At 42.8% G+C, this 25382-nt stretch overlaps 1 protein-coding gene across 1 annotated transcript; it reads left to right on the forward strand.

Moving 5' to 3' along the window:
- The first annotated feature begins 10458 nt into the window (after positions 1-10458).
- Positions 10459-24691, forward strand: tmod4 (tropomodulin 4 (muscle)). The gene is made up of 10 exons (XM_084358470.1): positions 10459-10608; positions 17384-17560; positions 17969-18125; positions 19441-19560; positions 22873-22965; positions 23356-23486; positions 23609-23716; positions 23930-24073; positions 24177-24321; positions 24417-24691. Exons 2-10 carry the CDS (start codon positions 17459-17461, stop codon positions 24437-24439), a joined length of 1023 nt encoding a protein of 340 aa, XP_084214596.1. The 5' UTR covers positions 10459-10608; positions 17384-17458; the 3' UTR covers positions 24440-24691.
- The last annotated feature ends 691 nt before the right edge of the window (positions 24692-25382 follow it).

Genomic DNA, 25382 nt, shown 5'->3' on the forward strand with positions numbered 1-25382 from the left:
AACAGTAAAGGGACCCGTTATGCAGAATGGGCCATTTCAGAAAAATTGCAATTATTGTTGTAGCTATTAATATTCACATGATTCTAACGTTGCAGCAGGTAAAAGTGTAGCTAATATGAAATATTTTATAAACTGCTTATAAAGGCACAGAATGGAAAAAAGTTTGAGTAAAACAAGCACATCAAAATTGTACTTAAGTGTAGTACTTGAGCAAATGTACAGTTACTTTCCACCTCTGCAAAAATGCTCTTAAACGCTGCACTATACTTACCACGATGTTTCTGTATATAACTTTGATAATGTTTTTTTCTTTCTTTACAAATGGCCTCTCCTACTGTTTACCACAGCTCACATGTCTGTTCCTTAATGGATTTCGTCAGCCCTAAAAGTTTCATGTAATATTTACACTCGAACCCAAATGACTATTACACCTTTGTTTTGCATAAAAACATCTGGGTCGGTAAACATGTTTGTCCTTTTATGCTGGTCATCCATTAAAGCGATGTCACAGTTGGAGTACTTGTATTTGAAACACTTCCCACTTGTGTCCAGCTGGTTCCAACAATCTGCAAAATTGACACGACAGCTGCGAGGCCTCGGTCACAGCAGCATCTGAAAAGGTGAAATTTCACGGCGAAATCAGTTCAGTTCAATGGAATCGCTGCGATCAATGGGTTTGTTCATGGGCGTGGGGTGAAGTCACGTGAGTGTTCAACTCTTGACACAAATTTGAGCTGCTGACCAACAACAAACAGTCTCAACAGTAGAGACCTTCGAGGGAATGAAGAGCCAGAGAATCCAGAGTGATGAAAGCTATCATAGCTATAGCAAGTTATATTTAACCCGTCTAAACTGCTGCACAGAAAAGGACATGGACTGTAGTCGGACAGAAGCAGAGTGCTGTAAGGACGATGTATTTTTGGAGGCTCCTCTTCAGTGATTCTTCATTTAATAAAAATGATGCAAGTACAGAAAAAAACATCTCAATCTCTGTCAGCTATTATGAGTTGCACTAGAATATCCCAGCTAGATAGCTAGCGTGTTAGCCATTAGCTCGCCAGCTACAATCATTCACCAACATATTCAAATCTTTTTGTCTTTAATTACCGACTTTATCCAAAGTGTTTAGATTTATACCAACAGAATGAACCATGTGATGGGTGTTTTTACTAAACGTGGGAGAAACTACGCAGCCCTTTGTTTATTGCTGTTATTGCTGCTATGATACACTAAACATGTCATACTAAACATGACTGAGCTGCACTTTGTGTCACTGTTATACAACTCTGCCACTAAACAAACTTTCTAACATATTGTTTCACCGCGGTGACATCATGCACCGCAGCGAGCCTCACGTCACTCGGGCTGCTCTGTAATGCAGTAAATCACAGGTAAAGGACGGGATGACGAAGCTAATCAACGTTTGCCTCAACATGTCTGAGATGTTCTCCTCATCCAGCTGATCTTATATCACGTTCACGCCCTCACCAGAGGGACTCCTGGTTACAGGCGCTTGAGTAATGTGAACATTTTTTCCCCATCACCAAATGTCTGGGGCGTTTGGGGTTTGTGGGTTAACACATCATTGTTTTTAACTGGAGAGCCAAAACAACTCATACGTGGTTGCTTAGCAATCCTGGTGATGATGACGCATGGTTTTATTTTTTGTTTAAACATACTACAGGGATGTCTGTCTGTGCCCGGGTTGGATTCAGACTTGTATGGGTTTTATAAGTCCTAAAAATAAAACTACTTTTTATGTGTTGAGGATGAATGGAGGAGTCTCACAGCCTGACTTATTTCAGCATTGGTCATCTTTCGTCCACAGGGGGCGCCAGAATCAGTTAAAATTGAATTTCCCTGTAGTGGCTTTAACTTGTTTTCCCCTCTAATCTTTGAAGGCTTTTTCACTGCTTCACTCTGTGAAATGTATAAGTGATACTCTGCCAAAAAATCTTTCAAATAGCGTCTGTCCTCATCATGTCATTCCAATCATAACACAGTGAGATAGTTGGTACACAGAACGAAACTTCTCAAACCAGCCCGGCAGCATAACTTTCCTCTCTGCTGTCCATCTATACCATCAAATATGTCTCACTCTGACTGTGTTTTACTCTCAGGTGGTAAGGCTCTGTCAAATCTGTGCCTTTCACTGAAGAAGATGACTAACCCAAAGTTGTTTGCGTATTGAAACTCTTGAGTTACCACATGTTGCTAATCACATCCCACAATCTTCAGGTTTCAACCAAAAGGAGGATTTTTTTGAGGTGATGTGTCACATCGCTCAACACCACCACCATCAAAACACCAAGGACTGCTAAAGCTGGACTTTCGTAGCGGACCAACACCTTTCTGCAGCCTTTTTAATTTAATTTGTAATGAGGAACTTCCTGTTTGAGTCATATTACCGTAAACGTAGTGGTCAAGACTGACACACCTCAAAGTGACACAGCATGTATGGACATGACTACGCCTCCCAGTGACGCTGGATGTGATCAGAATCAGTCTGTAACCTTTAAACCAGTTTACCACAACAATGCTGCTCTATTTGTGGCTCAGATTAGTGTTTTAACAACTATTGTATTAGTCGAGTATTGTTCGTCAGCGCGGTTTTGACATACCCTGCTGTGACTTTACTCGAGTATTTCTATTCTGTGGTGTTTTATAGTTCGAATACATTTACCTTCAGATAAAGTTAGTTGTTATGCTACAGATTAAGTTTTCACATATGACCACTTTATAACATTCTGTACATTCAACCACATTATATATACTTATTATTAATATTTTTCTTTGATAGAGTAAATCATCTTTGGGCTTATACAAAGACAGTGTTATTTTTATCAGTGTCACAGGGAAACTTAAAGAAAAAGAAAACTGAAGAATCTAAAACAGACGTGAGCAGAGGGATCATGTAAAATTGAGAAAAATAACAGCAGTCGACACACAAAAAGTGTAAAAACAGGGATAGCATTAAGTTTATTGAACTGATGCAAACTTACAAGAAATGTTTGTATAAAATCATTAAGAAGTTGAACAAAATGTTCATTAAATTCTGACTCATAAACTGACATCACCTCCGAATCGTAAAGAAGGAGGAAGGTTTGAGATAACGGGGAGATTCTTTGGTACTTTATGTCCTTTATGTAATCATGATCCGGTCAAAAAGAGAGTCGGCTCTTTTTCTATATGATTCAGTTTTATGGTTCAGTTGTATATAGAAGTTCATGCCACCCTTATCACACAGAACACAGTGATACGAGCAGGTAACAGGCTGTAATAAACCTCAGCGCACCTTGATGAACGGCCATATTAAAATGATGCTTACGTGTCCGTATACGTCATCATCCGTCTGTATCAAAAATCGAATGATGCGACGCTGTAACAGAGGTCGTTCTGCGTAACGGGTGCTTTCACTTTGGACTTGTCATTGACATTTGGCTGATATGACGTGTGCACTTTGTTTCAGTGTTAATTTTTATGTACACTACATTCACGTCTTGCAGCTTTCACTTAACCCTGCATTAATAGATTTGTTTTAGCCGGTGCAGGGCAGCGCAACACGCTGTAGACACAGAGTTGATGTGGTGAATGTGTCAGCAAACAGCCAGATGCAGACATTAGCATTCATTCGGACAGTGCTGGGAGAAGCGTTATAATGTTTTACTTCAGTAAAAAAGGAGCAAAAGCAGTAAACTGCAACACAGTAAACGTCTCTGACATGTCACATTTGATGTTTTCTCACATTCTGTTGATAATTTTAGTTCATTTTTGAATGTTTTAAACTAAAATTCTGGCCACATCGTACACATTGCACACTTTTAGTATCAAAATATTTATCTTAGCTGCTTTAATTAAGACTCTTGTCTACTGCTGCAACTAATGTGTCTGATCTTGCACCGTGATGTCCATACAAGCAAGCACAAGTGCCACTAATGCTGTCTCAGAGAGACCTCTGACCTCTCTGACATGTGCTGCTGCTCTGCCTCACCCAGTCTTATCATCACTTAACCAATCCTACAATCACTTTAACCTTTGCCACATTTAAGGTGAGTCTCACTCTTTTGCAACCAGTTATCATAAAGTAATATGACACAGCAGCTTCACTCCCTCTTCCTCTGGACAAAACTTCTTACATTTAAATCCATTTTTTTATGATATTGAATTATGGGTGAGTGAGCAGAGCCCTTCCTTGACACGGATGACTGTGCAACAATGCAGCCTGATTGTACATTATGCCTCTTTCAGACACAATGAGGGGCCAGCACCTTGAGAGTCTTCGCCACAAGGAAGCAAACAGCTCCGACGGACAGGTTCGGGCCGGCTTTGAGGTCGGTTTAGTCTCGGTACGCTCTGACACAGTGGAATGTTTCTCATGTGGTTTTTGTTTGATATTCACTCGCTGTGTTTGGTGCCAAGTGGCATCAAAAACTTCTCTCATCATAAACACAAAGTGAAGTCAGCGGAGGACAGGGCCTGTGTTTGCTGTCAACACGGGAAAAAATGTACTCCTGCTGTGATCACGCTGCACACACACACACACACACACACACACACACACACACACACACACACACAGAAAACACACACACAAAGGAGAAGCAGGAGAACGGGCTGCATTTTTCAGTAGACAAAGGCCTTTTGTCTGGCAGTTGGGGAGTAAAAACACCTCTTGTGCACCCTCCAGTGGTGGGAAAAAAATAATGATGAACCTACGTAGCAAAGAATTCCACTTGTGTATTTCCCCCCCAACTTTCAGGGAATGAGGAAGCAGCTATTCTCGGTTTAACATCCGGCTCCCAGTCTGGTGAGAGTGTCTGTCAGAGAAACGAGGAGCTGAAGAGATCGGTGATCGATTATCACAGAGGAGGAGAGATGAGAGAAGTCCTTGTTGTTGATTTTCGCTGTCGTTCCCCGGAGACTCGAGAGTTGTTTGAATATGAGGGGGAGCCCCGCACACTTCCTGTTGAAGTGGGAGAACCCCGCCTTGCCTCCCCCCCTCTCTCACATTTAAATGTGCCTCATTGTTATGACCATAAAATACAAGTACAGTACTTCCTGGAGCAGGTTAGAGATAATTCACATATAAACATAATAACTGAGAATGTAGGAAAATGTCTTGTTTTTGTGTGTTTTACTGTCATCGATGCTGTTTTTACTCATCTGTTGTTTTCCTGTTCTCTTTATCAGATTGTGTCTTTATTCTACATTCAGTTCACCGCTTATTTATTTCATTTTCACCGCAGGGAGAACGCCAGACGAAATTTTGTTGAACCTAGGCACAAAGACAATAAAGAAATCTTGCATCTTGAAGCACTTCATGACATCTTGCCTAAAAAAGTAGATAAAAGAATAGATATCATAATACAGCTGTCTCTGGAGCACTTTTATTCACCGCTAACACGTCCATAATGTCACTTTCTGCTTGCTAAATGCACTCAATCACAACGAGACAAGACATAAAGCAGCGTGGGATCATGGGAGTTATTGTCTTTATCGCTGATAATGATAAAATCTCTTTCTGACTCATTTAGAAAAGTTTCATTCTCGTGTTGTTTACTCACAAACTTTCTCCCTCAATCTCTGACGTTCTCCTGGAAGTCACAGCGACACGTGACCGAATGACGTGATGGATTCCTCTCGGATTGAACATTGTTGGAAATGTCAAGAATATAGATACACCACTTAACAAAATATCAAACACAGAGCTACACATTTTTATACATCTAAGCGTTGAGATATGATGTGTTATATCTTTAAATGTAAGGCAAACAGCTAGCAGCAGGTTAGCATAGCTTAGCATAAAGACTAGAAAGAGGGAGAAACAGTTGTGCTGACACTGTCAAAATAATAATAATAATAATAATAATGATAATAATGATGATGGTAGATGGACTTTGTTACCATTTCCTCCTGCTTCTAGTCTTTGTGCTATGCTAAGCTAAGCTAACTGGCTGCTACTGCTAACCTCATATTTATCTATCTTCCCATCTAACACTTGGCAAGAGAACAAATAAGTAATGTTTCCGAAAAATGTTGAAAGACTTCTTTGACGATTGAGTGTAAAGAGGAACAGATGACTGCGGTGTTTCAGCCTCAGGCGCTGACATGTTTCCTTCTCAAGTATTCACAAATACTGAATTAGGTTTTGGTCGGCGGGTGTCAGGCTCTCGGCATGTGAGTTTCATTTCAGTAGAAATCTTGTTTTATGTTTGTTTCCACAGAGCGGGCAGTGTAGCAGGAAGTGTCTCTGCATCAGCAGAACTGGCACGGGCTGGGTTTTTCCGGGTTTCCACATCTGTCATGAAGTCAGTCAGACTGTTTCTAACTCGTGTGTTCATCAGTTTTTTGGTTTCTCGTGTAATCTGAGACCAAATCATGTTTCTACAGTGTTAAACAGCATTGAAGCTTACTTTCAGTTTTAGTAATTGATGCCCAATTTTTTCTTTTTTGTTTTTGTTATTGTTTTTTACAGTTGGGTTTGTCCAGACTGTGTCAGGACCGTACCGACCCTCAGACCTGCACATCTGTCCACGTCTGTATAGTCGCTCTCTCTCGGGTCTCTTCTCTGTTTTAGATGAGTGACTCTGATCGCACTTCCCTTTAATGGTGAGTCACTAAATGGAAACACCCACACAAACGCACAACACACACGTACAACACACACGCACAACACGTACAACACATATAACACACACACGCACAGATATATATCATCAGGTTCAAAAGAATTCCATGTGATTTATGGAAATGTTGAGTCCCATATTTCGAAAAACACTTTTTCAATTCAGGACTTTTTTCTTTTTACTTGGAGTCTTAAACAGGAAGCTGACCATCAGGGGGAACAACGTATTTTATTACAATATCACTGCTATAAAACAATGTTTATAGTTCATACGTAATAAAGTTCAAAGTATTTCATGTTTTGAAAACTTTTTACACCAAACATTGTTAAAACCTGCACAACTTTGTTTTAAATGGTAGTCGAGCTGCCAACGTTTGTTTTGTAAAGTTGAATTACAAGTGAATTATTATAAAACGACGCATGAGCTGTCATTTGACTTGACGGTGCAGCCATGCAAATGTAGCATTTACTCCAGTGAAGCGCTGCATCAAAGCAGATACAGAAATAATGTAGGAGGAAAAATTTCAGAGGAAATGAAGAGTTTAAAGGTCAGCTCATACAAATAGCAAAAAAAAAAAACAGATACAAAAACATTTTGTTTCCACCCACGGCCAAGTGTCAAGAAAATGTCAAGTTTTGTTTTTACGTCATGTTTTTGTTCAGGGATGTTTTCCTCTGAAGATTCAGCCTCCTGACCGACACGGCTGAGGTGAGCGGAGGTGAATTTGTGTTGCTTTAAAGGGAAATTTATCGTATACTGGATATTCCCTTCATGGGGACTATTTCCTTCATTAAAAGTAGTGCCAACAACAACAAAAAATGCCCACGGTAAGGTTTGGGATTATCCAGAGTAAGCGGGACTTTTTTGGACATATTACTTTCGACTTTTTGGTTTAAACGTACTGCAAGGAACTTTTAACTGGTTCTGAATCAGTCTCAATTTGATGCTGATGCCTCGATATGACCTCAATAAACAAACAAGACCATCTGCGAGAGGATTGGCTATTTCTGTTATTCTTGTGCCCGTCAACACGTTGGAGCATTCATGAAATTTAAGACTATTAAATGATATAGTCTGAATTGAGGAGTCTTGAAGCCTGAGATAAAGAAGCTGCTCTGTAGTCTGGAGGTACGGCACCAACGCAAAGTTTAACAAAAAAAAAGTCAATTTTACAGTATAATAAGCAGCACAAACTTTACTCCATTCAACAGGATTGCATTGGTGTCAGAGATAGATCATTCAAAACCTCAGTGGATACAACTGAAGCAATCTGCAGAAGATCAATGAGAATATTCATGAAGACCAAAAAAGCACTTCAGTCTTGAAATGCTGCTGTAATTTACAAGTGTAATTTGAAACCCCTCCTCTCGTCATTGTTTTGGGTGAACTAGCCCTTTACGCAGGCACCTGTCACTCCCATGCAAAAAGGGCTGCAGGTGCGGCAGATTGCATCAAGGCGTTGGGAAAAAAAATGTGCAGACTTGCAAAAAAAACCCCAGAGAACCTGAACACGTAAAGTTGGTGCTTATAAGACAAAACGAAGTGTGAGAACTGGGGTAGATTTCTATTCACACCTGTATCGAATTCTGCGGATTAAAGCGTCTGAACATGAAAATGAATGAATGCTGCACACACCTTTGTTTGTTGTTAGGAGTGGTATCTCTATGGCGCTGTGCAGTACATACAGGGAACAGAATGCAGTCAGGTAACATTCATGTAAAGTCCAACTGAGGCGGATGCGAAGCGTCTGTCAGGGAAGCAAAAGAGATGAATGGCATTTTTCTTGTTTTGTAATTTCAGGGTTTGGACGGGTGGTGGGAACAAACCAGTCCGTCACCATGCAGGCCTTCAGCACAGATATGTTCTATTATTAATAGACATCTGCCATTATTGTACTCACAACAAGCTGCACAGCACCACTGTGGAAATCACCGGTACAGTAAAGTTTTGCACAAAAACGATAGATTTATTCCCTCCAATAATGAGCTCACTGTTGCTCATTGCACGTCTTGTTTTTCTCATGCAAGCCCTTTGGCTCATTTACAGCCCGAGTGCCAAACACTGCAGGGCATTGTACAGTCAAAAACACAGGGTTGCCTGTTTCAAGGCAATGATTTCGTAAGAACTCCTGCTTTGCATTGTTAGTTTCCATCTGCTGCCACCTAGTGGTTGTAGAGGAGCGTGCACGTACACAGGCTGCTGCAACAAACATTTTAGAAAGTGTAGAAAATGATTGAAAGGTGTGTGGTGTTGATGTGTAAGATGGTGTTTGTGTCCTCACAAAGCCGCAAAAAAATCCAAGACCAAACTTTCCCTTTTTATGGATTTACCACAGGGTTGTTCAGGGAGTTCAGGGGAATTACAACGGAGGTGACGTAAAATCAAGAAATCAATTATTTTCCTGCCAGTGGGGATTTCATGACAAAGCCCAGGAATTACTGTAAGTAGTGGTGTTACAGTAACCAGGTGATTTTTTTGCCAAACAAAATAAAATTGTTCAGTGAGGAATGACTCTGCAAGACTTTGGTACTTATCGTATGTTATGAGATGAAAGTGGACTTGTGTGCATCAGCAATGAACTCAACCAAAGGACTGAACTCAAAACTTTAAATGAGAAGACAGGAGAAGAAAGAAGAGATGTTTCTAAAAGCAAAGGTTGCTGCACTTAATGTTTCAACACGACGTTAAAGGAGAAGGGAGTTGTCGAGTTGTGAAAGAAAAGGTGAAAGAGAAAGTCAAAGAGATGAAGCCTTTACGAGAAGAGGAGGAGGAAAGGAGGTGTGAGAGAAGAATGGGCTTTGAAATAAACAAAGAAGAGGAGGAACGACCTGCACCGGCTGTTTATAACTACATTTATTGTGTTAAACGTTTTAAATATGAGTACATTAAAAAGTAAACTCTGTCTAGGTTTACATGTGATCAGTACTGAGGTCAACTTTCTATATACATTTCAAATTGGAGCGTTTGCAGCGTTGTTTGCTCGTTACCATCCTCTGCAGCCTCTGTCATCTGCTGATGTTGTCTAAAGGATCCACTCCTTTGCATGTGAGTGGACAGGTACTTGCTTAAAGGGCTAGTTCACCCAAAACATGACGAGAGGTGGGGTTTCAAGTTACAGCTGAGGAGAAGCGTGAAGAACCTGAACAGAGAAACAGAACCAGTGCAGACGATTTCAAGACACAAAGGGTCGGAAAAACTCTGGTTTGAGGAGCAATCATGGCACAACAACCAATAATGGGTATCAGTGGGTTCATGTCCCACAGCTAGTTTAATTTAATATATTTATATATATTTAATCTCCCACTTGCATCAGTGTGAAATAGTGTTAGACATTTTGAAAACGTGCACATTTTACATTTCGGAGAATAAAGCTTTTTTATTTTATTTTAACATTATCCTTCAACATTATTACAAAATCAGGCAGGATCATTTATTACAAACGATTACATTATTGGGTTTTTGGCTTTTTTCAGGAAATTATTATATAATTGGGTTTTATTTCATATTTGAACAGGTTAAGTACAAGTTGTATTCTTTTTTTTCAGTAAATTATGACATTATTGGGTTTTATTACATTACTGGGTGCGAGGTACAGCTCCGCTCAGTCCACTAGATGTCAGCCCTCCTCTTTCTGTCCTGCTGCTCTCACTTTTAATTGAATGACTAATGAGCATTTGAGTTCATGCCCCACTTCTGTCTCTCTCTCCCTCTCTCTCTATATGACTCTCTGCCCCTCCAACAGCCAAAATAATAAAATGCTGACTTCTCAAAGTGCCACCGTCAGTATGTCTGTCTCAGCACAGCAGCCCTGAGGCCTGACGAGAGAGAGAGAGAGAGGGGGGAGGTAGAGTGACATAGAGAGAGAGAGAGAGAGAGAGAGAGAGAGAGAGGAGGGGGGCAAAGAAAAAAGAGAAACAACTTTCTCTGGTTTCTAACTGCAGGCTCTGCAGCCGAGGGGCTTCAGCACTGTGCTTCTGTGAAGGTAGGTGTGAGGCTGCTTCCTCCCGTCTCTGTCGCTGTGTGGGTTGTGTTTAGGGGATCCTGCCGGCATGTTGGGGTGATCCACTCTGTAATCATTCTCTCTGGGTTGCCTGTTTGAGGTGGCTGTACTTCAGCCTCGTGGACTTATGTTTGGGATGGTGGGGAAAGAGCTGCAGGATGAATGAGTGAGGGGACACGAGTGAATGTTTCTGGATTTTTCAGTATTCAGGGCTAAACCTCTCGACTCGTGTCACTTTGTCGGAGGCTTCTGCAGAGGGTCAGCCCCCCAAAAAACTGAAATAACTGTCTGTCAAAATGAAGCTATCAGCGTGGTATGTGGAGGGGTTAAGCCTGTCCAATAGCTGTCCCATCGCTGTGTAGTTAATTCGTCACAGGGGGATTTGGAGATGTTGTCTCAGGGGAGGCTGTCGAGTTTGGAAACCAGGAAAGGAGGGTTAAGTTTGCCCTCCATCTGCACGATGTCTGATTTTTATCTGTCTCTGGATTAAATGTCTTTTTGGGGACAGATGCCTTTAATAGTAAATTAAAGGTGAAGTGGAGGCCTGGTCTTTAACCTCACTGCAGATTCAGCTCAGTTACTGTGTGGAAAAAGGTCGTCCTCAATCCCACTTGTTGCTTCTTTACTTGTATCTGCACCAGAGCTCCCAAATTCACTGGCCTTTCGTTGCAAAAAATACAATATAAAAAGTTTAAATGTCCCCTTTGGAGATAAATCTACGCAGCCAACTTGTTCTCTGGGCCTCCGACACAGATACAAGGAGCAACCCAAGCCGGGGAGGATTCACACGGCTGGAAGTAGCTGACTTGTGAAGCTAAAATTAATCTGAGGGGCAGATCTGGAATGTTACACTTGGGCGGTAAGACGTGGCGGAGGCGACCTGCGGATGGTGACAAATCTTCTGAACTGTCGGTGGCACGACGGCGACTCGCAAGCCGGATCATTTGAGAAAGAAAAAAACCCTCCAGTCCACTTCTGCTACCGGCGCACAGAAAATAGCAGTGAAACTGAGAGCAGTGACTTCAAAGTTTATTTTCTGCTCTGGAGAAATAAACTCCCTGGCACAGGAGCGGAGTGTAAATCATTTTGGAGCATTTATGAGTGTATAACCTTTGTCACTGTGTAATCTAAACCTCTTGTAATGGTCTTTGACTTGTAAAAACACGCAGTAACTCCTCTCTGCTGCTTGTATCGATGCAGCACTCTGGACGTGGAGATACTGGAGCTCCTTAATTGACGAGGGCGATTAAAAATTGGACGAGCTTACATGCAGAGAATCATTAAAATAAGTGCATCCACCCATCTCGGCTCAGAAATCAAGGAGCTACAGTCGGTGTGTCCTTCAACAAACATTTCACTGAAGCCTTTAAATCTCTGCCTAGTTTAACTGCTGTGACCAAAGTTTTACTATACAGATGGTTGGAGGTGGACGGACATAATTGGTCACAATAATCAGCTGCTCTGGAGCCTGTTGTAGAAAAGATTCAATGACATTTCAGCTGTAATTTTCAAATATATTCTGCAGCTCCAGCTCAGTTCTACAGAAACCTGCATGACAGATAATTTGAAGCATGACTCCCCTGTTTTGGTTTGATCTCCAGTTAGCTCCGGTGGATCGGCAGGTCAGAGTTCATCTTTGAGTTTAACTGAGACCTAATGGATGTGTTCAGTCATGCACCATGTGTAGAAACAGTAGAAGTAAAGTTTCTGGGAACCACAGATACGTTGAACCTTTCCGTTTCTTTATGTTGCAACTTTCTGTTTCTTTAGCCTCAATCCTATGTTGTACGAACGCACAAAAAACACTTGTTTACAGTCAGGAAATGATCATGTTTTTGGCTTAAAATATCTGGTTCTGTCGCCACAAACACGGATGCAAAATGTCCTGACATCTTCTCAAAAAGTATCCAGTGCTTTCACCTGTACAAATGTTGAAACCACATCCTGCACAGTGGTCTCTGGCTTGGCAGGGGTCTCGCCTCGCTGTAACACCACCACCACCATCCTGTCCACCTCTGACATGAAAGTCAACTTGCACATGTAAATACACACAATCTTATTGATGGTGTGTATGATGCCCTCAAATTTCAGTGTCTCGTGGTTTGCAGAAACGTAAAATCTGCACTGGAATTGATCCGATCACTATGAACTACACCTTTAATCTATCAGCCTGTATGCAGCAGCGCTCTGTCACATCAGGACTCCTTTAAAGGCCCTGCAGACCGAACCTGCAGGTGTTTTCTGCTTAATTAAACCTGCTCAGGTCATGGCTGTGTTCTGATCCACCCTCTTGTTTACTCATTCACGGCTTTGTAGGCATTTATATCAGTGGTTCACTCTTTGATGAGCAGTGATGTAAGTTTGTGATTTGTCGGCGTGCTAACAAACTCCACTCTGCTGTGATAACGATGATGAATTCTGCTCTGACTCGTTAAGAAGAGTCACACGTAGGTGACATGTTTCCCCGTCAGAATGTGAACAACTTGTTCCAGGTCAGAAGCCGAAGAAATGTGACTCCGTGAGCTTTTTCTGGTGCCGACACCATCAGGCCTGAGTCGCATATGACGGATAATTGAGACCCGGCGCGCTTCCAGATGGGGGTTTTGAATATTTAAAGATAAAAGCTGTCATTAATAAAACAGCAATTAAAAATGAAGAGGTTGTGAATGCATTTATAACCCGGCTCAGCTCAGCGTCACGACGCTCATAAAGCATGAAGACAGACGCTGCAGGTGCAGGACAGAGAGCAGGGTTGAGATTTAAACTGGAAAAAGAAACGAGCGGAGCCAGCTGGCAGCGGCAGCAGGTGACGGCCACTGCTCCCAATTTGTTTTGGTCCGTATAGAAAATCCTGCTGGGACTGCCGGGGACAGATGCACATTCACAAACGTCCAGCCTGTTTCCAGTGCGGTCGCAGGCATGTGGAACGTGCCAAATGAAATGTCAAAACAAATGAAAACACAATGTGGGGCCGGACTGTTTGTCCACTTCACACAGTGCTGTCCGCCAGAGTCCTTTCACCTTTTAAAATATTTAATCTATTTTATGTTTTAAACTGGAAGAGGAGATGTGGAGTTGAAAACCAAAGTCAGTCTGTCTTTCTCAAACTGTGTAGATATATAAAAGTGAAACGTTGTGACCGGCGGGCTGCTGGTACGCGGTTGAGCCCTCCCTCTTAGCTCAAGTGTCAGAAAACAGCCATGTATTTAGCTCAACAATAAGCGAGGCTCAAAGGCTTGACAGCAGGCAAATCACATGAGCCTCGTTGGGACTGAGCCCTGGGCTGCATACACTCCTTAAGTTGCAGACTGCTTTCTGCATTAAATACGGAAAAGAAAAGAACACAGAGCAACTGTTGGGAAAGTCATTTCTAAAGGTCTCATATTGTAGACTGACGGTATTTAAATGCTGCACTATATTAAAAAAAAGGGATGGAAATCTCAGACAGCATCGAAATAGTCAAGCCAGAGAGAAAAATAATCACAGCCTGGATCAGAACCTGTGGCGTCAAACAAGCCACCAGGACTTCTGTGAGTCAGTGTCCAAATACTAGCAGAGCTGATGAGGGAACATGGTGGGTGTTGCTTTGCTCAGGCCTGTCAGAGCTGACCAATCAGAGCACACTGGGCCTTAAAGAGACGGGAGAAGAGAAGAATAGAGAAGCTGCAGCAGTCGACAGTATGAGAAAAATACAGTGTTTTCATATAAATGACATCATTTGATGACTGATGTGATTTAATGATTAATAAATCAAATTAAAAGTAAATACCTTCTTTCCAACCGCCCATCACAGGAAGGTCAAAGGTCAAACATCGCACAGTGAACTGGCAGAATTCACTTTTTCTCAGGACACTTCAGCACTGAGGATACTTGAAGTTTTAAAACTGAAACTTCTGGTTAAATGTCATCTATGTCACTATTTGATATTGATGAAGAGTCGAGAGTCCAGACCGGTGAGACTTAGCTGCTCTTTTAGCTTGAAGGTGGCGAAGGCGACTGTGATAAACACTTTATTCCACATAAAAAAGCGAGTCTAGGTAGATTTATCCTCCAGCTGGTCCTTTGAGCCGTAACCTCCTTCTTGTCATCCTTTCAAATCTCCTCCATCTTCCTCCACCATCAGCCGTGTGATCCGCTGTCTGTGTCGCCGGCTTTACGCGTTAGAGCCGCACAGCGTCAGCGAGCATCTTTTCCACAGGTGCTTCTTTCGGTTATCAAAAGAGAGACGGCGTGCTGTTGTGTCATATCTGCGCCAAGCTTTACACTTTTTATGGTTCATCTGTTGGAAGTTGGTGCCGCAGTGGAGCAAAGACAGGGTAGAGGAGACGTGTCACTGTAATTCAGCTTTTTTTGCTGGAACCTGAAAGATTTTCTTGGTATTTTCTGTCCATATTCGAATATACATTGAAGAGAAGTCTGTGAGAAGCTGTTGTCAGAGGAGAAAATCGAAGGTGTTCTCAGATTTAAATCCACAATAAAGCTACAAACACACATGCGCACACTGAGTTGTCGCCCTTTGATTCACAGCACTGATGACAATCAGTCATGTGGTGTGTATCACTGTGTGTGTGTCCTTTCTAATAAAGTGTAATCTGATCAGTGACTCCAGGCGTTACCTTGAGAAGAACAAGGTCATATGGTCACATAGTTTGTGGGTCACTGGAGCGAAGCAGTGCAGCAGGTAGCAGCAGTGACCACAGCACAGCAGGACAGATCAAGTAACTCAGGTGATTCAAACATCGTGTAGTAAACAGAACTGAAGGAACAACAGTCACTTCTGGGTAGAAAGCTGGCCGTTGAATTGCTCTGTGGAGATATTTGAAAATGGCAAACTGTTTTTTTTTGTGTTGTCATTTTCAGCTGTAACTGTAAAATGTAAAGATATACAGTGAAACACGATGGTACGACAGCGCGCCGCGGTCTAACTGCTGGTTTGGGGTAAACTCAGGCTGTCATTTCCTGCAGTCTGTGGCCCAACAGGTAAAATAAGTCTCCAACATAACATTGGTGAAAGTTTAGTTATAAATGAGCTATGACAGCATTGAACATGTATTTTAGATGAACTTGATGTACATACTTTAAAAGAGCATCGTTTAAAAGACGATTGAGCTAATGTGTGCTGCAGGGTTTTTAATATGGAAGTGATTGTAAATGAACATCATGATCGGGTCTATAGTTTCATTTCCATGGTTCCAGTTCTGTACTGTTGTCAAGGATCATTTGACTGTGGTTTTGTCAGGACTTTACGCTCGACTGAATAACTTCTCGACTTGTAACCACAACACACAAAGTTACACAAGCAAACGGCTGTTAACTCCAGAGAAAGTCCAGCGCTGGTCGATATCCATCCTAACATTTCATTTAGGTAAATTGTCTCTATTATATTCTACAGCAGAGACAGATTATAGCCCAGATTAACATCTGAAAATTCACTTACATTCAGATTAATTTCATTTGATTGGACAGTACCGACCCAATCCAGCGTCAGTGGATCATGTTGGACAATGTGGGGGATTTTTTGTGTGGTGGTGCAGGTAACAGCCTGGACACAGTTAGAGAAGTCGATGTAATAATGCCGTATGTTACTAAATATCCCTTTAATGAATCCCTGACATCATATACCTGCTGTATGAGACTGTTGTTGCCATCACAGATCACATATGTGGATCGTTGCTGTCATTATACAAGCACACTGAATCAAACCACATCCTGCGACCCGACCTACGATGAGCTTTTTCTTCTCCGGGCCAAGTTTGGATGAAAGTTGGACTGAAAATTAAAAACATCAGAGCTCACAAACCTGATAGCTGCATGACTCATACTTTGACCCAGAGTTATCGTTGTGGTATTTTCCCAGTTCGAGTGCCCTGATGTGTAGTTTGAGCTTTACTTTACTGATGTTGGACACAGTTTGTCCTCATGTGTCCGTCCCCTGTGTCTCCTCATCTTCTGGGTGCAGATATGTGTTTTCCGGGCGTGTCCACTACTGTATGAACGTCAGTGATAAATAAGGGATTACGCTCTCCACCCTCTCCTCTCTGCATTCTGCTATTCTTAGTCACTGTGGGGTGAGCTAAGGGTTTAGAGTTACAAAGACTTTGCTCTCTCTCTCTTTCTCCTCCTTCACTTCTCTACCTCGCTCGACCGCCTCGCCTTTCAAACCGCGGGCCATCAGTGGGCCGGTTCTTCACCTCTCGAGTGCTTTTAGGTGAGAATGAGGCTGACGTAAGCAGTGACCTGAAGGCTGCTGCTGCAATATTTACACAGACTCTGCCTTCCTGGGTATTGGAGATTTATTATTGGAAATGCATCTATTATTATCATCGGCATATTACTGAAGCACTCTGGACAGGGCAGCCGATAAGCTCAATGGAGATCATGAATCTGTTTGGCAAGGACAGTGGTTCCCAAAGTGCAGAGCAGGGGACCCCCTGCAGTCCTTTACAGGCCCCTGGGGGGTCCCCGGGTAAAGTCAGGACACAGTGATTTATCATTTTGTCAAATAGCTGGAACGTTTTGGGCGGCACCGGTGTCCGATGAGGGTTAAGGACGGTGTCAACATGAGGCTTTCGTACTCGGAAAAAGTTTATTATCTGTACGAGCTTCTCACTCAACCCAAAGGATTTATGTATAACTCTTTGTACGGTCCAGAGGCTCCTGGGTCACATGTTACATTCATGATGAAGTTTGCTTTAAGTACAAATCACACCAAAGCTTCCTCTCACCTCTCTCTCTTCTCTCGTCCCTCCTCCCGCAGTGCCCTCTCGCCCAGGGGTGTGCAGCGGTGTGTATGAGTGAGTGTGTGTGTATGTGAGCCAGAACCTCAGGAGCCATGTCGGACCCCAGGGACATCGACGAGGATGCCATCCTCAAGGGCCTCAGTGCCGAGGAGCTGGATCAGCTGGAGTATGAGCTGCAGGAGATGGACCCAGAGGTACGAGGTGGTCGGCTTCTGACCACTTTCTCAGAGACCTTGGCGGTCAGATGGTGGTCAAACTTATCAAACAGAAAAAGCTTCAGGACTTTATATCCTCTGAAGTGCACACATCAAGTCTTCCTTGCTCAGTTCATGCACAGTGCACCTCACACTACGCTACAGCTATGAGGCAGATTTAATGCTGGAAGGAAGAAAAATCAGGGGAGAATTTCACTTTCAGTCAAACCTCGTGGTGCATAAAGCAAATTAAAGTCACTAATCAAAGTCTGAAACTTCATAAACGTTCATGAAGCATCGACTCACTCAGTCCATCCATGCACAGAAAAAACAGGTGAATCGTTTCTCACTCGTGTTCTCTGGTCTTAATGTCACATCAACATGACATTTGACCTCTTGTTCTCCCAGAATGCCATGCTGCCCGCTGGCTTCCGGCAGCGTGACCAGACGAAGAAGACCCCGACGGGTCCATTCGACCGTGACGCCCTGCAGCAGCACTTGGAGAAGCAGGCCCTGGAGCACGAGGACAGGGAGGACCTGGTGCCCTTCACCGGGGAGAAGAAAGGTGCCTACAAAATAATGAATTTAAGCCATTTAGATGTTTTATTTTGTAAGACGTGAGGACATGTGTCTCTACATCACATGATCTTATCCTGGAAAGAGATAATCCCCTCAGTTTTTTGCACAGACCACACTTTGCATTGTAAAACATCAGCAGAGCTTCCATAACATTACCATAACACAGGACATAAAGCACGGTTACAACAGCTCTTAACATCTTTACACACCGCTCCTGCAAAGACTTACATCTTGATAGGCTTGTTCCCCGTTCCCTCAGACAGCTTCTGTACTCTGTGACGCTCCACTGCACAGCCGCCCAGGCTCTTAGTTTCAGGTTCTGTGTGGGGTTTTTTGCAGCTCACTGAGTTTTGGGGCCATTTCCATCATAGTCCCACAGACATGACACATCCAGACCCACAGCAGGCGATGATCTGTGAACTGTTCCTCTGCAACTCGTCTAATAAAACTAATAATGCAACAGGCGTATCGATGTCCTGTCCAGAATTAGTTTTTGTGATTGAATCGCAGCTGAAATTGTGAAGATGAATGAGAGACGCACAAAGAAAACGATAAAAAAATCTAGGCTCCAGTGGAAAATTGAGTTTATTAGCGCTGCGCCACAAAGCCGTGATAAGCCGCGGCTCACTCGTGTTTTGGGAAACACGACACATTTATGGTTTTAAGTATTCAGACTGAAGAAACCACATTAAGGTAATAAAAGCATTGTGAAATTGGTTTGCAGACACAAACACACAGACATCAGAGACACTGTCTGACTCTCTCTCATGGTCACTTCTCTCCTTCTCTGTGGATCCAGTGGTGAAATGTAACAGATTACATTCACTCAAGTACTGTACTTGAATACGATTTTGAGGTACTTATACTTAAATAATATTTAACTTCTCACTCAACTGTTTTTGAGTCTGAACAGTTTAGTTAAAGGTTCAATATGTCAGAATTTGAGTGTGAAAGATTCAAAAGTTAAACAAACGTTCTCAACAGAAGGTGAAGAAATATCCATTTTGACGTCATGCCAAAGACGTCTATGTATTGTGTTGAAGAGATATTTACTGAAGTTAGCATGCTAACCAACACCAACACTCTCCTAGTAGTCTGGTTGGCTGCACGGCTAACTGAGCTAACAAGCTAACAGTAGCTGCAGTCGTGGACATGAACAGAATACAGTTTGCAGCAGATAGCAGTTATTCTGGTGACATGCTGCTCCTGTTAGTTGGGAGTATTAATCCAATCATACATTCTTACGTATTGCACCTTTCGTCCACACCTTCACTTGTCCACTATTCCTTCTCCGTCTCCAGGAAAGGCCTACGTTTCCAAGACGAAACCGGGGATCCCTGAGAGCGAGCAGGTGGTCCTGGAGCCGGAGCTGGAGGAGGCTCTGAAAAACGCCACGGACGCAGAGATGTGTGATATTGCAGGTGAGACAAACACTCCAGTAGTAGTAGTAGTGTCAGGTTTGTGAATCACTGATCTAGATTATCTGAGAGTCAAGGGAAAAACAACAAATGCTGTGTTGTCTCAGACTGTTGCCCCTAGCAACAAACCCGCTTCCCATCTCATCTAAAACATTAATGATGGAAAAGTATCTCCAGCTTCATTGTGACCCTTTGAGATGTTTGATATCAAGGAATGCTACACAGCTTTTTTCATGGCAGACATTTTGAGTTGTCAATGCAGGAAGAACTTTAGACGACGATGGCCCGGTTCCATCTAGAGTCCCAGTCCGGCCCGTGCCAGTCAGCCAGTATACACAACAGCCGGTTCCTCACACTGCAGCTCCTCTAAGAGGAATGTCGTCACTCTTAATGATTAATTACACTTGTGTGTTCGCTGCTATTACATGCAAAAAACGTCTGCTGTGAGAAATGTCTCTTCTCCCGATGATGTCATCTGTTTGTGCTCATGCTGTTTCCCAGCAGCAGCTTCGCATTAACACGTACAGTACACAGCCCAGTGTGACCTCAGTGTTTCATCACAGCGTCTCTGACCCACATACTTCCATTATACAGACCCAGTTATCTCTCCTCTGTCAGCTTCATATTGTTTCCCCCCCACAAACACTGAGACCGCTCAGTAGTCGCAGGCTAACAGACACGGCCAGACATGCGATGGGGTCCAATTCCCCATGCTCAGCAACACAGAAATAAATAAGCCTGGCCCCAGGCCACCGGAGGAAGGGTGGGGTTAGACATTGGGATGGTGGGGGCAGAGATACTGTATCTGTTTCAAACAGACCAGTGGGAAGCTACTGTGTTCACAGATACAAAAAGACAACAGTTGTTCATGTTTCCTGCAGCTCACAATCATTTTAATGAAGTTTAGAAGTCATCTGAATGTGTTTATTATTCAAATACGACCTCATTCAAGATTTGGATATTGGGACAGAGCTGCTAACGTTAGCATTAACTGGACTGGGAGCTCGGAGCACCAGAGGAGTGCTGGTGTTTATGCTGCTGGGGCCAAGCTTTGGACTGGGATGGGCCGTTGCTAACTTGCTAACACGCTAACTTCAGTAGATATCTGCAGCACAATATATCAAAATTACTTCCTCACATCCTGCTGATCATTTTAAGGTAATTCCTGAATGTTTTTCAACTAAAAATCTTACATAATGCACCTTTTAATGATATGATGCTGACATCTGAGCCAAGAGCTCGCACACTGGTGCTGGAAAGGTAAATAGGAGCCACCACCCTCGAGAGTAGTGCTGTTACTGCAGATAAATGCAGTTTGGCTTGGTTTGACAGGCGTGCCTCGCCTGGTCCACCGTCCCTGATCAATAATTTAATACAGAAGTAGGACAAGATGTCTGGACGGCAGAGAAGAGCTGCATAGTGAATCATTTCTGTAACCATCAGTTACAATCGCAGTCGTAGGCTGAAACATTTTTTTAGAAAAGTCTCCAAGTATGCATGCTTGGATGACTTCAGAAATCAGGTTAAATTAATTTGTAACATATGTTTTCTTGATTGAGTGTGATCCTTTAAACACCCTGAAAACTCAGCCACACAAACCGGCAGGCAGGCATCCGGAAAGACAGAGCAGGGGAGCCTGTTTGTCCGGCTCTGTCGGCCCGTCAGAGACCACCGCTCTAACCCTGGACGGAGTCCAGAGAGGGATTAAACCTCAGTTAGCCTCTGTCACTCTTTTGTGTGGGCTTTTTGGCAAACACGCTAAAAGGGGATGAATAGCTTGGCCGACCCGCTTCACGAGCTCAGAGGGAGAACGGTCCAACAAGTCACCCCGGTGACTCAATTTTCACGTTTCATTCATATTAGCACGTTGCTATATTGAGCCTTTTTAGTTATCTGCAGTCTAGTTTGTGCTGCAAAGCTACTGTGGGTTATTCTCAGGGCCAAACCGGATGATGAGGGGTTGTTTATGGTCGGTAACGCCCCCCCCAGAGCAGGCAGCTGTCTCCCCCCCGGCCTCCCTCTCCTCACAAGGCCCTTCCCATGGTCGCCCACACCGGGTCAGGAGGCTGGTGGGCGGGAAGGTGAAGTGACGGTGGAGGGGAGAGGAGGAGGGGAGGTGGGGGTGGTGCTGTCACAGCAGTTGGCATGTGACACAGTTTAGCAGGTTGCAACTACAGCAGGAGAAGCACCAGCAGGTTGTCTGCCCCCTGCTGGTCATAAAGAGTCACTACAGGAGGAGAAGGAATGAAAAGTGTCACCATCACCTGTTCGGTGAAGATATTTAGTACATTGTAACTTAATCTCCAAACCAGTGACAATACAGTAGATAAAAGTTAAAATATATCAGTGATTGTCAGACAGTTTGGTTGGAAAATAGCTAAATATATTTACCAAGTACTGTAGTTTTGGACAGTTTTGAGGTGCTACTACTTCTATTTAATCACATTTCAGAAGGAACTATTGCTATTATATGTATCTGTAGCTACAGTTACCTCTAACATTGCACAGATTTTACACACAAAATATATGATCTGCTTATAAAATCTGATGCGACGCTAGAGATTGAACGTTCGAGCGTTAAATGAAGTGATAAAATGAGCTCTTTGATAAATGTACTCATTAATATGCATCATCAATTAGAGCAAATAACTTGGCACTCTGAAAAAGGAGCATTCTGCATAATAATCAGTTTAATTTTGATACTAGAAGCTGCTCTAATAAGTATAAAAATATCAACAATATACAAAATGACTACGTATAATCTGAACAGGGTTGCTCTTGGTTCTGGTGTCACATTGATTACATCACAAAACTCACACTTAATTGTCTAAATTCTGTCTTTAGAGTGAAGTCGTTCACGCTCATAAACATATTTTGAAGGTTTAAGGCGGTGGTCTTTTAACGCTGACTCAGCAGTGACAGTTGGAGGTCCACCCCCTCACCTTGAAACTTGTGAATAAACACGGCGGCATGACTTCCTCTGGGCCGCCTGGAAACTGTGAGCTGACAACACAGTGACACCGAGTTTCCTGCTGAGCTCAGACAACAATATCTTTATCTCGTCAAACAGACGCACTGAGTCGAGCCACGCGCGAGACGAGGGGGACACATAACTGGGTCCAAACAAAAATCAGAAAACAATTTATTTGCAAATTCAGCAAAGCGCGTTAATTCGTCTTGGGGGATCTCAGTGTGGTGCACACAGTAAAGGCTGTGACACCAGCACCGTGACAAAAGCATAATCCAGGACGTATAATACGATCACAGATACATTTATCTTGTATTCACAGTGATTTGTTTTTCCTGTCGTTGCAGCTATCCTTGGTATGTACACGCTGATGAGCAACAAGCAGTATTACGACGCTCTGGGCACTACAGGCACCATCGCCAACACCGAGGGCATCAACAGTACGTATGACATCACATCATAAACAGCTGTATCTTTTTTTTTATTGGTTAAGATGTTTTAGAAACTAATATTGAAAGTCTTAAGAATAGAAATGGCACAAACCAAATGAAATAATCTTAATATTCTCCAGGTAAGGTATCATTAAAAGCATTGTTCCAGTATTTGTACAGGTTTCATTTGGGAACTGGAATCAAATGTGCTTTTTGCAGCCTGAGGAAACTTTTTTTTCCTTATGTGAATGTCATAAATGAAAGAATTTCTCTTCTTTGTCTCATAACATCATTATAAACTGGACAGACGGGTCTTCAGATATTTCTTTTAGATAATATATGCTGTATGTTGCTGCACCACTCTGTAGCCTAAGCTGAGTGATGTCGTGCCTCCTGCAGGTGTAGTGAAACCAGATCCGTTCAAGATCTTCCCCGATGAGCCGCCCAACCCCACCAACGTGGAGGAAACCCTGGAGAGGATCCACAACAACGACAGCAGCCTGACTGAAGTCAACCTCAACAACATCAAGGTCAGCTGAGCGGGAACAAAACAGTGATGACGCAGCACCAGAAATACAAATATTTTACAGATTTACCAGAACGGCACTTGTTTGAGAAAAGTAAAGGTGATGTCCGTCTGTCTGTGCTGCAGGACATTCCCATCCCAACACTGAAAGAGATCTTTGAGGCGATGAAGGGAAACTCTCACGTGGAGTTTCTGAGCATCGCTGCGACCCGTAGCAACGACCCTGTGGCCTACGTGAGTACAGTACGAGCAGGACGAGCTGAATACATGTTTGCATTTGTTCTGTTTTTATTTTCTTTGGCATGGAAACATAACACATATTCTGAGAGCTAGTTATATCATCCATAGATAATAAAACCTTGCAAGTAGATACTATTTATTCCTGTAACTGTGATGTTGTAGAGTTGCACTAAACAATCCCACAATGCGTTTGTGTGTGTGCACCAGGCGTGTGCTGAGATGCTGCAGGAGAACACCAGCTTGCAGAGTCTTAATATCGAGTCAAACTTCATCACTTCGGACGGCATGATGGCGGTCATCAAAGCTGTGGCCAAAAATGCCACACTGGTGGAGCTTAAGATCGACAACCAGGTTAGTTAGTGAGGATTTAATTTTCTGGGACTTGTCTTGTCAGGCAATGGTTCAGATCTCTTTTTGAACGAGCCGCTTCATCTTCTTCTTCTCTCCTGTACAGAGGCAGAAGTTGGGAGACTCGGTTGAGATGGAGATCGCCTCCATGTTGGAGAACAACTCCAGCATCCTCAAGTTCGGCTACCACTTCACCCAGCAGGGTCCCCGTGCCAGAGCGGCCATGGCCATCACGCGAAACAACGACATGCGTGAGAGACGCTCACAAAACCTTTATACCCACGTAGAGTTATCTGACTGATGTCTGTTATTTTGTTTTCTGATCTCATCTTTCTTCTCTCTGCAGTTCGCCAGCAGAGATTAAGATGAAAACGAGACTGAGCAAAACAGAAGATGAACCACTTCAGCCCTGCGAACAGACACCGGCCGCCAACAGGCTCGTGCCAGCTTTCTTCGATGTGACGCTTCAGAGCCGAACCCTCCCAAAACGAAGCTGGGTCGTCGTGCATGGTGCAACCCACCTCAACATCCATGTCCAAAACATTTCATTTCATTTCCCGCAGCCAGCTTTTTATTTTTGTAGACTGCTGATTTCATCATAAAGACGTGTATAGGTCACAAGCCAAATGTGAAGTGTCTTTTTTTTTTGTGCTTTTTTTAGTTTGTGCATCGCCGACATCATCCCAAACAAAAGGTTCACTCTTGTCATTCATGAAAACATTTACAATGTGGTGCTAAAGAAACTGTAAATACTTTAAATAAAAAATATATATTCAAGTATTTTTTGTAAATGTTTGGCAAGTTTAATTTTATTTTTTCTACACCTTATCTGGACACGACTATTTCATATTGGATAAATCGATATATTCCTCGACAAATTTGGGTTTCAATAAGAATCTGCAGCTGAAACTGGACAGAAATGTTTGTGCAGAAGATTAAAGTTAAGTTCACTTTTAAACATGTCATATTCATCTGTATGAGATTCAGGGACAATGGATATACAGGATTTCGAACCCAAAATGAGATGAGAGGAACTTTTCTAACTTTACAAAGCATAACATTATTAATTGACATAATCTGTGGTTAACATTAAGTCATAATATCCCCCAAGACTGACTTCTGCAGCAGCTTTTAGGGAAGAATCCTTCATGTAAAGATTCACAGCGCTTTAATCCCTCAAACTCTCTCCTGATCCTCTGACTTCCCTCAAGCACCTGAGCTATTTTTACCCCTCCCCAAACCCTGCTGGGAAACATAACCTGGTCCACTGGGCTTGAGTTACCTTGTTCCAAATATAAGAAGCAACTTTAAG

This window comes from Pagrus pagrus (genome assembly GCF_965226575.1).
Source record: "Pagrus pagrus genome assembly, chromosome: 7".
NCBI lineage: Eukaryota > Metazoa > Chordata > Actinopteri > Spariformes > Sparidae > Pagrus > Pagrus pagrus.